This window comes from Cyprinus carpio, chromosome A14 (genome assembly GCF_018340385.1).
Source record: "Cyprinus carpio isolate SPL01 chromosome A14, ASM1834038v1, whole genome shotgun sequence".
Taxonomy (NCBI): Eukaryota; Metazoa; Chordata; class Actinopteri; order Cypriniformes; family Cyprinidae; genus Cyprinus; species Cyprinus carpio.
Genome location: NC_056585.1, coordinates 25,278,972 through 25,292,867, shown reverse-complemented (window position 1 = coordinate 25,292,867; position 13,896 = coordinate 25,278,972). Strand labels below are relative to the sequence as shown.

The window sequence follows — 13,896 nt, the reverse complement described above, 5'->3', positions numbered from 1 at the left end:
AAATTAATAATACAATTTTGTATAAATAAGTTATTTGAATAGTGACTGTTTAAGATGTCCGAAGATACTTGTTTAATATTTAATTTAAAACAAATCAAAACAAGAATACAATCCATATAGTCCACGTTTTTTTGTTTTGTTTTTACAGCTAAAAATTTTTTCGTTTGGGTGCAAGACGTTTAAATAGTTTCACATTTTTACTCACAAAAGTATTTTTTGTGACGAAACTCTCAAGTTCTCTGAAACTATCTGAATTTGTACCTGTCCCGAACATCGACCTGTTGTCCAGAAATTACAGTAGAATATTTTTCAGAACAAATAATTACTTTGGTCCTGGAATTATTATTTTTGAACACTATTGGTTTAATATGAGTATGGTGCAAATTGGGTCATAAGTGCAAAATAAGAAAAAAGGGTTAAAACTATTAAAACCAAAAAAATAAAAACTTATATTTAACAAGTCAACTGTTGTAACTGCTTTATTTTCTCACCAAAAGCATAGTTTTACAGTCACTGCCCATTTAAACGTGAATGTCTTTCAGAAACAACTGTTAATTAGTGCATTGCGATAACTTCAAATAGAGGCGCAAAAAATTAGCAACACTAACAGAAAGATGTAAAAAAAAAAAAAAAAAAAAAAAAAAAACTAAACACAAAATGCTGAACTCGTTACCCTGCAGTAATAAAATAACCAATCTTTTTTGGTTCAATATTTTCAAGAGTACCATGGTTTAAACAAAACAAACATTATCCTGTAGAGAGAAGGGCAATAACTTCAAATATTAACACTGACTTGATCAGTTTTAGAGGATACCTTATATCAGTCCATTAAAAATCCTCTTAAATAAATCATACAGTTTGTAAAAAAAAAAACAAAAAAAAAAACAATCAGCAGCACTCCAGAGCAGAACGAAACAAAGAGTAGATGGAAAAGAAACACAGATAAAGGGTTAAAAAAATAAAACCACCAAGGATTTAGAGAATGAAGCTAAATCAAGTGTATAAAGTGTACACACAAAACTGAAAACATACTACTGCAGACCGCATTGAAAATGCATACTTCAAATCAGAAAGATCAATAAAGAAACGTTTCATTGAAGCCACAGATCCCACTCTTTAGACTCACACCAGCATTCCTTCCAGTCGAGCAGTTCAATAACATCCACATGTGTACAGCTGTTCAAAATTCACATTCATGTTTTTCACATACAATCTCCAGAGTTCTTTGAAATCCTGTTGTTTAGTAGAACCTCTTGTTCCTCTCTTGGCGCTTCTGGAAGACCACGGCACCAACAACGGCACAAACCACGATCCCCAGCAGAGCGCACAGCAGAAGCAGAAACACCTTCCAGCCAGTGAGGGGCGTGCTTCGGAAATTTCCCGTCGGATCATCAATATTGTCTTTTTGTGGGAGAAGATGTGAACATGACAAGCAAATGAGTGAAAACTCCTCCTGCCAACAGTCTGAATATGTCTGTCAGCGACTGTTACCTTTCGGCGACTTGAGGAGACTGACACTAGGCTCGATCTTCGTCCAGTCCTGGTTGTCCTCCTCAGGAGTGTGTTCCACCATCAGCTGGTACATCTTCATAGAGATGATGTCATGATTATCTGCACAGAGCAAACAGTATCTGTGAGGTCTGACCAAAGGACTATTGTGGACATCTAGGGGAGATTTATTAGTAGCACTTACCAGAAAGATCTCCTGTGGCCGCAGAAGCCCCAAAATAGTATCCTGTAGGGAGGCGGACGCCTCCAAAATCAATGCACTCTTTCCAATCGTTCCTGTCATCCACATCGATCATAATCTGTGGAAACAGAACATTTCCATACATATCACTCCATGTATTTAAGGACTCTTATCTACAAAACATCTACAAAAATGGTCATGACAGTTTCAGTGTCACTAGCATAAAACAATATACAATACAGTTCAAGTTTGTGGTAAATAAAAAAAAGGGAAAAAAAGAAAAAAGTATACATAAAATTGATCAAAAATGATAGTAAAGACATCAATGTTATGAAAGATTTAAATAAATGTTGCTCTTCTGAACTTTCTATTCACCAAAGATAGAAGTTTCTACAAAAAATATTAAGCAGCTCAACTGTTTTTAGCATTGATAATAAGAATCGTCTAAAAACACATCTCTTCCATCTTTATTTGACCCTCTATTCTAATTCTATTCTTTAAAAAAAAAAAAAAAACACTTGTCCCTTTTATACTTGCACTCTATTCATTTGCTGCTTGTTTTCTTAAAAAACAAAAACAAAAAAACTAACTAGCTTTCTAATCTTTTTGTATTCTATCGGTTTTCTTTTCATTTATTATACAATTAAAAAAAGCAAAAAAGACCTCTAACACTAGCTTGCTCTTTTCTTTTTCTATTCTATCTGTTTTCTTTTTATTTATTATATTATTTAAAAGCCCTTGCTACGTATACTGTGTTTAAGCTAACTGAGACTTGTTATAGCACTTATATATCATTGCTCTTTTGTTGTTTTTAATTGCTTCCATTGTCCTCATTTGTAAGTCGCTTTGGATAAAAGTATGAAGCTAAATGACTAAATGTAATGTAAATGAGAAATGTTGGTAACATTTTACAACAAGATCCCTTTAGAAAACACTAGTTAATGCACGGACTAACAATGAGCAATACATTTGTCACAGTACTTATTAATCTTTGTTAATGTTATTTAATAAAAATACAAATGTACTTCATGTTAGCTCAAATCCACTCTTGATTTAAATAATGTATTAGTAACTGTTAGAATTATCAACCAGGATTAATTAATGCTTTTAAAAATATTTTTGTTAGGTCATGAGAACTATTTTAAAAGTGGAGCCTGATTGTAAAGCTTTTATTCATTCATTCTTTTATTTTTTAACACCACGTCAGCAGAAAAGCTATCTTTATTGTGAAAACAGAATAAATAATAGTCATACAACAAAAAAAAAAAACATCAACTATAAGACATTTAAGGCTAATACTAGACAAAAAAAATTTAAAATACATTCTGGTGATACTTTTTTAAATACTTGAGTTAAACACATCTCTAAATATAAAGTCTATTTACATTAAAAACAGTACAGTCCAACTTAATGTAAAGTGTCACAGATATGTTTTTTGAGCACTAAATCATCTTTGAATAATCATGTGACACTTAAGACTGGAGTAATATTTCCTAAAAATTCAGTTTTTTCATCACAGAAATAAATTACTTTTAAAAATATATTACAATGGAAAACAGTTATTTTAAATTGTAAAAATATTTCATTTAAAAAAAAGTAAAATTGCTGTTTTTTTGAGACTTTCAAAAACGTTATTTTGTATGACTGTATTTGCATTTACAGAGTATATCTTACCGTGAGTCTGCCTTTGGAGTATCTAATGGCCAGGTATGTGTCATGATCTTTATTCCTGACTTCCACAGAGCAGCCTCCCAATTCAGTAGACCGTCCGTCTTTCCCGTGGTCGTACGGCAGGGAGCCGTTATTCACCATCGCAGAAATATAGGGAAACGAGCGCTAGAGGACCAAAGAATATGAATTAAATGCATTACATTGATTTGTGCCTATATTTTTGACAGAAAAATGCAGTGTAAATTACTAAAGGATGGTATTTTGTACCCTTATCCAGCTGTTCCTGAATCAGCTCGTGTAAAAAAGAATGATCTAAATTCATAAAAGGTCACTACACTCTACTAAAATCAAAACAATAAGCACTGTATATACTTTTTATGAAATGCTTCGACAACAAATAGTGAATGATGAGGGCAGGAAAGTGACATGAACCACATAATGCAGGCAAAACAAAGAAAGCATGGCTTATTTGTGGTGTTTGGAAAAATTGTTGAAAGTTTATTAGAAGAACATATAGCGAATCAAAAATAAAAAAGGGAGGGGATAGTTCAAATAAAAGTTATTCTTCTCTACTCCTTTTATTTCTCAGTTTGACATCAGAATGCAAACAATCATATTCAAACTATCCCTTTTAAATCAGTTTCCACGCAAGGACAAAGCCGATGACCAGAAGCAGAACAAACATGCCAAAAATCCAGTCTTCCCATAAATACTAGCTTTTTTTAAAGTTTATCTGACAATGATAAAGCAGAGCTTCCATTCAAACGAAGGTACAAAAACACAAACATTTTACATCTCTCAACTCACATCCGGAGCCTCATCGTTAGGGTATGTGTCTATAAAAATGGCCAACCCATGGAAGTTGGCACTACTGCCAAACACGGTGCCTGCAGAGAAAGAAGCACCCGTGAGTACGGCACACTTACATCCATTCCTTGTAGATCATTACGGAAGGTATCCACAAAAATAGCCAGGCCTACAAAATGGTCTTGGTTTCCAAATACTGGGCCTAAATGAAAGTATGACACAATCAACTGCAGGGAAGAAAGAGCAGACTTGCAGATGGATCACACACACACGTGTACATGGACTACACACACATACAGCAGACAGCATTATAACTCATTACATCACAATTCATGAAATGGTCGAGAAAGTGCTTGGAACAGGGTTTAAACCTTAAGTTTTTCTTCACGGACTCACCGGTATGTAGCCTGTCTTTCGTGTACCAAATGGCGAAACCATCTCCATGGAGATTCTTCTTTCCTGATCCATGAATTTTAAACTGCACATGCATCTCCCAATCCTTCAAATAGCAGGGCTGCAGAGAGGGGAAAATTAACATTACTCAACTTTAGTTTTGCATTATTTAGGTGCATCACATTAACCGCTTTTCAAACAATTTTCAGTTCAGATTTACTGACCACTGTATTCCAGATGGAGCCCTGTTTGCTCCTCTCATCCGGAGTCAGACGCACATACTGGCTGGTTACTAACGTACTTCCCCAAAAGTCCCACTGACTTGATGGACTCGTTCCAACACCTGATGCAAGACACATCAATGATTAGTCATTTCTGCAAATTTTTTTTTAAATGTATTGGTAAGTTGAGTGCAATGTGAAGCTTATACACACACTATATGCCATGAGAACAGAAGATAAAAGATAAAAATGAGTCTCATCACATACACTGGGGTTCAAAAACCTGAGACCACAATGAAAATGTAGGATAAAAAAATTAATTTATATGTTGTGGAATATGATAATGTGATGATGAATTATATATATTGTAAAAAAAAATAATAAAAATATATATATATATATATATATATATATATATATATATATATATGCTACTGGTAAGTTAACTGGTTAACTGTAAATTATCTTACCATCTACAGTAAAAAAAAAAAAAAAAAAAAGTTAAATCTATGAATCACTGTATAAATATCAATGAGACAAGCCCCTTTGTGACATCACATATGATTTTTTTTTAAATAGTTTATTTTTGTTATTAGTAATGTACATTAGGGGTTTTGTTTTACATATGTTATTTAATTAATATTTATTGTTATTTCATGTGATGCATATTGTTTTAGTGTCAATAAACAGGCATCCTGCAATACTGCAAACACTGTCAGTATTTTTACAGTAAGCTCAGTTTTTAATGTAAATGAAATTAGATTTTTTTTTTTTTTACAGTGCATCTGGAAATACACTCAAAGTATTGGGATTTAATTTTTTTTAATGAAATAAAATAAATACAAAATATTTTATATCTATGTGTGACTTTTTGTCATGAGATACTTTTTCGGTCTTCCTCACACAATCCTGGAGAACAAGATCATCAGGTTCAGCACAAACCTGTGGAGTACACGTGTGCCTAAAAATGTAATAATGTACATTTTGTTCAGATATTTGGACCCCATTAAAGTTATACGAAACAAAACAGTCGTCAAAGTCTTAACTATGCAATAATTAATTTATAATTAAATAGTATATTGACAATTTGCATGCTCTCCCTTGTTAGGTGGCTTTCTTTCAGCCTGCACTATAAAAGCAAACTGTCCTCACCTGTTCAAATAAAGGCTAAGTTTTGTTTACACTGAGTTGTCGCTGTAAAGACTCGACTGTAGCCTATTATATCAAGAATTACACGTTCCCAATACAAGACATGAACCATGACATTACAAAGTAACTTGGGTGACATCCTAATTTACGTAGTGAACAGGACACTTCAGTGATCGTGTCTAAGCAGCGCAGCAGGAGGCTTCAGCAGCTAATGTTACTCACCCTGATATGGTTTAATGAGCGAGTGCTCCCGCTTTAAGTGCTCCGCGTTCCCGTCCGTTATATCTGAGTGGACGGACGAAAAGTGGAGTAGCCATAAAAGTAGGAGTATTCTGTGGCACACCGGCATTTTATGAGTTACAGTTGTTTGAGGGTGAAGCCATAAAGCTGGGCTTCTTTCTCGTGCCATTTTTAACGTCTTCCTTCCTCCGCGCCTTCACTTCCTGCGAGGAGACGCGGGCTGTGTTTCAAAACCTAGCGAGCTGCCTGCCTAGACAGCATACTTTTCTCGTGCCATTTTTAACGTCTTCCTTCCTCCTTGTTTGCAGCATATTTGGGAGTTATTATAACCCTTACGAAAATTAAAAAAGGTTTTTTTTTTTGTAGAGTTTAGTTATTTTAGTTAGTTTTTTTTTTGTAGGTTTTTTTTGTTGGGTTTATTTTTTGTAGAAAAAACAACCGCAAAACAAAAAAAAATACTATAATAAAACCATGATTGATAGTTAGGTGGTTAATCAGCTTTCTTTTTTTTTAAGTTTTAATACTAAATAAAAAAATTAAAAATAAAAAAAACGTTTTGCCGCACTTAATGTGGCGTACATCTTAAAATGTAGCGCTTCAGTTTAAACCAGAGCCATTGAAAAACAGAGCTGCGACAAGCTTTGATCTCGCCGGCGTCGCCGCGCGGTCACGTGGTTCATGGAACTCTCTAAACAAACCAGCACACAATACAGTTGAATGGCTTTAAGTAGGATAGACAACAGCTTCATTACACAGGTATTGTTTACCATTTTTTTTGGTAAACATTACAGCATATTATGCATAGATTATTACGTCGATTACCTTTACAGTATAATCTTTATTTTACTTTTCTTAACCCTCAGGTATCCCTATTGCTTACTTATAATTTGACCATACAACTTAACTATTTTTCAGCTAAATAATTGTTGTATATTTAGTACAATAATATTTATTTAATATTTTGAGACTTTTGGTACTAAATACTATCTGTGCAATAATTATGGTCCATTAATGACTTATATATATATAGTAATATTTCTACTACTTGTAGAGTATACAGTACTTGTATTTTGTGGTCAGAAAAAAAAAAAAAAAATATATATATATATATATATATATATATGTGTGTGTGTGTGTGTGTATATATATAAAATTATATATGTATATATATATTTTTTTATATATATACACTCTCTCTCACACACACAGAGTATAAAGTACCTTTGAAAAATCTAAATGAAATATTAATAACACCAGAGCACAAGCATTTTCTTACTGAAATGGCAGTTTAATTTGAAGACAAACTTTACTGTCATTACAGCCAAGGCACCTATTACAACAATATTTCATTTACATGCATGTTTAACCAGTTCAACATCAAAAATCAGTGCTTGCTCAAGGACCTTGTCCTTATTCTGGCAAATGTCACATAATGCAAATATACAATAAATGCACTTGAAAAAAAAAAGAATTAATATATGCTGTATTTATAACAAACATTACAAATGCACAGCATCCTTCTGGCAAATACAGCCATCATAAATAAGTTATCAGTAGGCAGGAATGCCGCAGGGATGAGTTTTTGGTGTCTGATGTTTTTATTTTTTGAATCATAGTGCATAGCAACATAATGAATAAAGAGCGTGGTTTATTATGTAAGCTTTTTTCCGCTGCAGTGCTCCGCGTGAACATCAGTGAGGGTTTGAGCGTATTCAGAATGCCAGTCCCTCTGGAAAATCTTCTGCATCTGGCTCTGAATGGTTTGCTGGCCCTGCCCTACTGCAGAACCTGTCTGATTCACAACAAGCCCAACCCCTGCCGTCTGGGTGAAGTAATTCTCAGACCAGTTGGAAGTTCCTGTAAAACACAATATAACAATCAGTCATCATAGATGGATTATAAAACTGATATTCACAGCGATTTATATGTAAACTTTGACTGTTTCTGTTGGCAGGGTTTTTAGGATGCAGCGCCAAACCTGCCGTCAGGTTGCTGGAATATGGAAAAGCATGCAAGTGAGATCATGCTGTGAAATTTGTACATGTCGAGAGGAAACAGCGAACACACCGATGTAAACAACTCGATCAGTCACCATGTACTTGGCATGGTTGACTCGTGCAAACGGGATCCTCTGCTGCTCTCGTGTTGAGGGCACCTCAAAAACTTTCTGTGAAATAAAACATTTTAGACATTAAATCACCAGCTGGATGGCAAAAAAAGACATTCAGAAGATGTAAAGAGCACACAGAAACGTACAGCATAAATGTTGCAGCTCAGAGGGGGCTTGTTGAGGACTGATAAAGACTGGAGGAAAACAAACATGGCACCAGGAGAATGACTCCAACAACTGACCAGCAGCTTCACCTCAACACCTCTCGTGCAAGCTGCCTCACGGAGGGCCAAGTCGATGACAGGCCAAAACCTAAATGACATAAGACACTGAAAATCATGGAAAACATCACAATAATCTTTCACATGCTTTATAAACTATGTGCATGCAAATGTATTCAAATTTCATTTCGTTGAGATACTACAGTATATTTTTTTTCCATATTTTTTGATATTTTTCATTTTTATTTTCTTTAAATGTCTATATAGTTTTTATAACATTTTAGTTTTAGTTATCTTCCACATGCTGTGTAAACTAGCTGAGCTATTAAACAACATGTACATGCAAATGTATTACATTTTCAAAAGTACCCCCAGTGTTATTTTAGTACAACTGAGATACTATTTTACCTTTTAAAATATATTTTGTATTAGTTTTTATTTATGTGTTTTCCATTCTTATTTTAATTTCGGTGATTTTTTTGTCACATTGTTGTGTGTTTTTGTCCAGTTTTTAAATGTCTGTATTCTTTTTATAAATTTTTGATTCAATTTTAGTTTGTTATTTTAATAAATCAAGAAAAAAAAAGTAAAAATTAAAAAATAAATTCTGCTTTTGCAACAAACTAAAACAAAATAAAGTAAAAATATAATAATTTAATATTTTACGGTTTTATTACAGTTAACTTTAATAATCCTATAATAACCCTGACTGATTATCAAATGCTAAAGATTACCGAATGGGCTCCGTGAACTGAGACATGGGAAGGTAGTCCATCACAGACACATAGATGAACTGCTCAGCATCAGCGATTACTGACAGGATGCTTGAGAGATCGTCAGAACGGCCATATGATGATAAAGGAGGAGGGGAACTCTACAAGAACAAGTCAAAAACCGTCACATGATATTAAGAACACATTTCTGCACACGATAAAAATGCATGTGTCACATTTAGAAATGAATGAAAATGAACATGACGAACATATACTGACCATGCAATGTATTCATTAAAAAGCACACTTTTTCTTAGGCATGAATATGACAAAAAGACAAGATTTCTACACAATATGTTAAATGAAAAACAGACATGGAATAAATGAAAATCAGTCAGCAAAAAAGGCTAGAGAATAAGTGGAAATGTGAACAGGTTGAGTAAAATTACATAAAAAAAAATTATGAATATGATAAACAAAAACCAGACCATAAAAAAATGAAGTCAACTTGTGAGAGAAACACAACTCACAGACAAATAGACACGTGCAGGGACACCGTTGAATTTAACAGCTAATGGGTACTTAGAACTGGAGAGGGCGGAGAAACGGCCCGGCCAGAAAGGAGGTAGAGATCCATTCTTCTGAGCTCCAATGTCCCAGTACACGTCAAATATCCGTGAGGCGTCCTGTGCTAGACAGCTGCAGTCTTCCACCGACACGCCAACCTCTTTCACCTTTCACAAACATTGATTATACTTCTATACTATATGCATATATATTTTTAAGGACTGCTTATTAATAGCCATTTTGCTATTATAGACTCATAAACTGCATTGGATGATAAATAAAAAATACAATTATTTAAACAAAATAAAATAATAAAATCAAGACCTGCATGCACACTGACCATGCATATTTGCATGTGACCAGAAACCTTTTGTCCAGTCAGATAATGTTGCACAATGTCACTAGATTTGGATGTACCTGGGTAAGGGAACGCCAATCCATGTTTGCGCTCCCTAAATACATGTGTTTCTTATCCACAACCCATAGTTTGGTGTGCAAAATGCCTCCAGTGATGCTCTGCAGGTCAACTCCCCTGACCTCAGCCCCTGAGAGGAAGCACAAAGCAAGAAAACTAAAGAACATAACATCCATTCCAAACCATTCAACCGTTCACTATTCTCAATGTATTCGTTTTCTATTGGTTTTTGCATGTTTCGTGATAATGTGCGATGTTGTACCTGTTGCTACCAGTTCGTCTGTGTCTGCAATGTATGGCTGAGGGGCGTTTACAGCGATCTTCAACTTCACTCCATTTGGTTCCAGCTGCTTCAGTTGGTTGAACACTTTTTTGCCCTATAGAAAGGATAATCAGAATCAGTATTTTCCTATTAGATCATATGCAGGTAACAAATGCTTTAAAGCTTCAGAGAACATTATTCAACACTTCTGCACAGTGAAAAGTCCACAACAGAACATACCAGCACAGACGAGGGCTCTGTAAGACCAAGGTCTGAATCTCGGAGTGTGAAATAGAAAGCACCAATGTGGACAGAGCGGTTTGCTTTGTTTAGCAGATTAATCCAAGTGTCTGAAATGCTTGGCAGGTGTGGTGAGCCGGAAGGGAAAACGAGACCCTCAGGGAGACTCTCAACAAGAGTAAGCCTGATAGGGAGCGTTTAGTAACACATTAACATCTCAAACTCACCATTTAAATACTTAAAAATACGAAAAGGACCTGCTTCCTCACCTACAGTCAGAGATGCATGTCTCTTGAGGCATCCAGAAACTTTCCAACCAGTGCAGCTCCAGTTGTGACATCAGGTGTGACACAGATTTAGGGACTCCATACTGCCAGACGTGCGATGCAAATCCACCCAAAAGGAGGAGAATGGTGGGCAGGAGGCAGAAAAGGGAAAAGCTCCTTCCTTTTGTCTGCTATAACAATAGAAAATCGGTGATATTCAATTAAAACAAATAGACTTTCTGGTTACTTATGCAAACATCTTTCCAACAACATGTATGTATATATATATATATCTGTTAGTGATGAAGTGGCTTGTGGCTGTTTAATTTCACATATCCTCTTCTGCTGAAATTCTGTTGTGTTTTGATGGCGAAACAAATGCTTGTCAAGGCAACTAGTCTCAGAGATTTGTTTACGTATGCAAATCAAAAAGATCAGAGGAAAAATCAGAGAAAGATATTCTGGTCTGTATATATGGCTTGTACTGTAGTATTTTATTTTCTTACTTATTATTTTTGTCTTGTAAAAATATCTAAACATTTACTTGAAGAGCAAAGTGACTTGTGATATTAAGTCTTATCTTCAGAAAAACGTATTAAAATTATGGAAGTTTATGCATAAACCAAGAAAAATACCCTAAAATAAACTTCATTTAAAAGGTAAACAAGATTATTTTTCTTATCCCATTAGCAGATTTTTTTTTTCTCGTTTTAAGCAAAAAAATAAGAAATAAATAAATTAATGTTTGTTTTTTTTTTTACTTTATTTTATTATGTCATTTTGTTTCTCAATTAAATGTATCTTAGATATTTGCACTGGAAAACAAAATTAAGAAACTCATTTTTTGCAGTTTGATTGCTTTTTTGAAGGTTAATGTTAGTTTTTGTTTTTTTTTAAACCATTTTATTATCCACCAGGAGAAAATTGCACGTCTGTTGACTTAGAAATGTGATAACACACCTCTCCTCAACAAGCATGTTTTAGGTAGCACAAACAGTGCTGGATGAAGTTTAATATTTAGGATTAGATGTTTGTTGAAATCTCTAACCCTTAGTATGAACAATAGTATTCTTGCTTTAGCAAACACCATTCATTATGTACATTGCATGTTACCAAATATGATTCACCTCACCTTGGAGGGTGTGCACGGTTTGGTCTCGGTGTGTTTTGTGTGAGAAGTATCGGCGGTTTGGCTTCCCTGTTGTGTTTCTTTAAAGCATTTTTTACTTTCTGAAGGTTTCTGGATCTTAGCGGTTTCATCTTGACCACTAAGTATGGATCCACCATCCTCATCTGGAACACGTTCCTCACATTTCACATCATCCACTGTTACGCTATTTTCTTCTGTCCAGTGTGACTGTGATACACCTCCTTCTTCAAAGTCCTCTCTCAGAGCATCTTCTTCACAAGCTTGATCAGATGCCTCACGCTGATCAACAGAAGAGCCTGAGCTCAGATCCTCTACGACGGCATCCCGCGCCGACATCTGCTCATCTTCTGAGATGGTCTCTCCGCTTGCGGTCTCAAATTCAGAAACCGGCTCTATGACAAGATCAGAGGTCTCGTAGACATTCCTGAGTGGGGGTCGTTTTAGTGATATATCAAGCTGATCAGAGTCTTCTGTAATCTCAGGCGTCTGATCAAGAGATTGATTCATTTTCGGAGCTAGAAGAGAGGAGGTGAGACCCGAGATATCACCTTGAGGGAGAACATCAGCGAGGCTTGTGTGTAAACGAGCCGATGGGACGGGCAGGCCTGTTTCTCTCCCTCCAGATCCTAACATTTTCACTCGTCCAGCCTCTGTAGGGCCAGCTCCCTCTTTTTGGCCCTGCCGGACAGATCCATCCGTCTTCGGTGATGACTCTGCACTCTGGATTGTGACTCGCTTGCGGCCCACGGAGCTCTGAAAGGTAGGGATGCGGGACAGCGGTGCTCTCCCTGCTTTGCGTTGCTCCTCTCCATCCTCCTTCCTCTCGAATGCTGCTTTCTCATTCTCTTCCTCACCAATCAAATGCTCTGCTGACCTGTAATGTACATCCTCTGGTTCCTATAGCATTAGTCGAATGCAAAAACATTATATTATGGGTGTATACACATGTAATGTATATGCAATTCATACACAACCTTCACATGCATGTTATAAGGAATTATTAAATGCAAAGAGTGTATTTAAGGTGTAGATAGCTAGATAGACTGTATAATCATCTCTACTTCCCTTAATCTCTGGTTAGAGAGTAAGTAGCAATTACTGGAACAAACCTTTGTCTAACAAACCTTCAGAGAGGTCAAAGGAAACTGTTGTAACCTTTTTAAACACGAATCCAGCAAGTTTGAGACATAAGTTAGCAAGCAAGCTACTCACCATGACCACAGCCGAGACTGCACTCTCTCTGCTCTCAACTTATCCCTAACGAGTAACTTTTTTTTTAAAATAAAAACGTGTGAACACAATGTCTGGCGAACTGTACGAGGAGATAAACTTGCTATCGGTCCAGTTGGGCGGCTGCAGTTGAAGAGAGGGAGGTTTTTAAGGGCGATGCTGTCTCTGTCTGCGACGTGGCTGCACAACTACAGCACACAGTGCGGTACAGTGAAGAAAAGAGAGAGAGAGAGAGAGAGAGAGAGAGAGAGAGAGAGAGAGAGGAAGAACCTCGCCTACTGACGCTAATACGTTACCTAAACCACCTCTGACTCACAGCCTGTGAATCTATACTTGCTGCTGCGAAACATAACAAATAACAAACAAAGTTATGATATGATAAGCTCAACTTACAGAGGAGTAGCCTACATGTGTATACAATAATTTTGTTATTTAAACCAGAATGCGGATTCGCGCGTCAGTCAGTTTGTGTAATGAAACACCGGTATAAGAGATGATGAGAGACAGAAATGTCAGCTGATGGTGTAAAATTGAACTAAGCGCCGTTTCCT

The 13,896-nt window shown here is 35.7% G+C and overlaps 2 protein-coding genes across 4 annotated transcripts; both read right to left on the bottom strand.

Annotated features, from left to right (window-relative positions):
- Positions 1-1,198: 1,198 nt before the first annotated feature.
- On the bottom strand, positions 1,199-6,399 carry LOC109109633 (vesicular integral-membrane protein VIP36-like). 2 transcript variants are annotated; one of them, XM_042770351.1, is made up of 8 exons: positions 6,154-6,399; positions 4,786-4,904; positions 4,565-4,682; positions 4,169-4,248; positions 3,365-3,526; positions 1,694-1,808; positions 1,492-1,611; positions 1,199-1,401 (listed from the first exon to the last, which is right to left on the bottom strand). In XM_042770351.1, exons 1-8 carry the CDS (start codon positions 6,338-6,340, stop codon positions 1,241-1,243), a joined length of 1,062 nt encoding a protein of 353 aa, XP_042626285.1. In that variant the 5' UTR covers positions 6,341-6,399; the 3' UTR covers positions 1,199-1,240. The 2 variants fall into 2 exon arrangements, with proteins under 2 accessions (XP_042626285.1, XP_042626284.1); XM_042770350.1 differs by lacking the exon at positions 4,169-4,248 and adding an exon at positions 4,288-4,370 and having other exon boundaries at positions 6,154-6,398.
- Positions 6,400-7,746: 1,347 nt separating this feature from the next.
- Positions 7,747-13,792, bottom strand: LOC109109632 (5'-3' exonuclease PLD3-like). 2 transcript variants are annotated; one of them, XM_042770347.1, is made up of 11 exons: positions 13,328-13,792; positions 12,098-13,012; positions 10,969-11,156; positions 10,700-10,883; positions 10,460-10,574; positions 10,200-10,327; positions 9,746-9,949; positions 9,237-9,376; positions 8,428-8,593; positions 8,239-8,338; positions 7,747-8,028 (listed from the first exon to the last, which is right to left on the bottom strand). In XM_042770347.1, exons 1-11 carry the CDS (start codon positions 13,328-13,330, stop codon positions 7,823-7,825), a joined length of 2,349 nt encoding a protein of 782 aa, XP_042626281.1. In that variant the 5' UTR covers positions 13,331-13,792; the 3' UTR covers positions 7,747-7,822. The 2 variants fall into 2 exon arrangements, with proteins under 2 accessions (XP_042626281.1, XP_042626282.1); XM_042770348.1 differs by having other exon boundaries at positions 10,969-11,153.
- Between the last annotated feature and the right edge of the window lie 104 nt (positions 13,793-13,896).

Excerpts from the sequence above, each read along its gene's own strand:
- LOC109109633 (XM_042770350.1), bottom strand. The coding sequence starts at position 6,340 with ATGGCACGAGAAAGAAGCCCAGCTTTATGGCTTCACCCTCAAACAACT. Across the intron at positions 1,809-3,364 it reads ACTCCAAAGGCAGACTCACG|ATTATGATCGATGTGGATGA; the intron begins GTAAGATATACT and ends CTGTTTCCACAG. Across the intron at positions 1,612-1,693 it reads GGCCACAGGAGATCTTTCTG|ATAATCATGACATCATCTCT; the intron begins GTAAGTGCTACT and ends TGCTCTGTGCAG.
- LOC109109632 (XM_042770347.1), bottom strand. Across the intron at positions 9,377-9,745 it reads CTGCACGTGTCTATTTGTCT|AGTTCCCCTCCTCCTTTATC; the intron begins GTGAGTTGTGTT and ends TTGTTCTTGTAG. Across the intron at positions 8,339-8,427 it reads TGAGCTGCAACATTTATGCT|AAAGTTTTTGAGGTGCCCTC; the intron begins GTACGTTTCTGT and ends TTTATTTCACAG.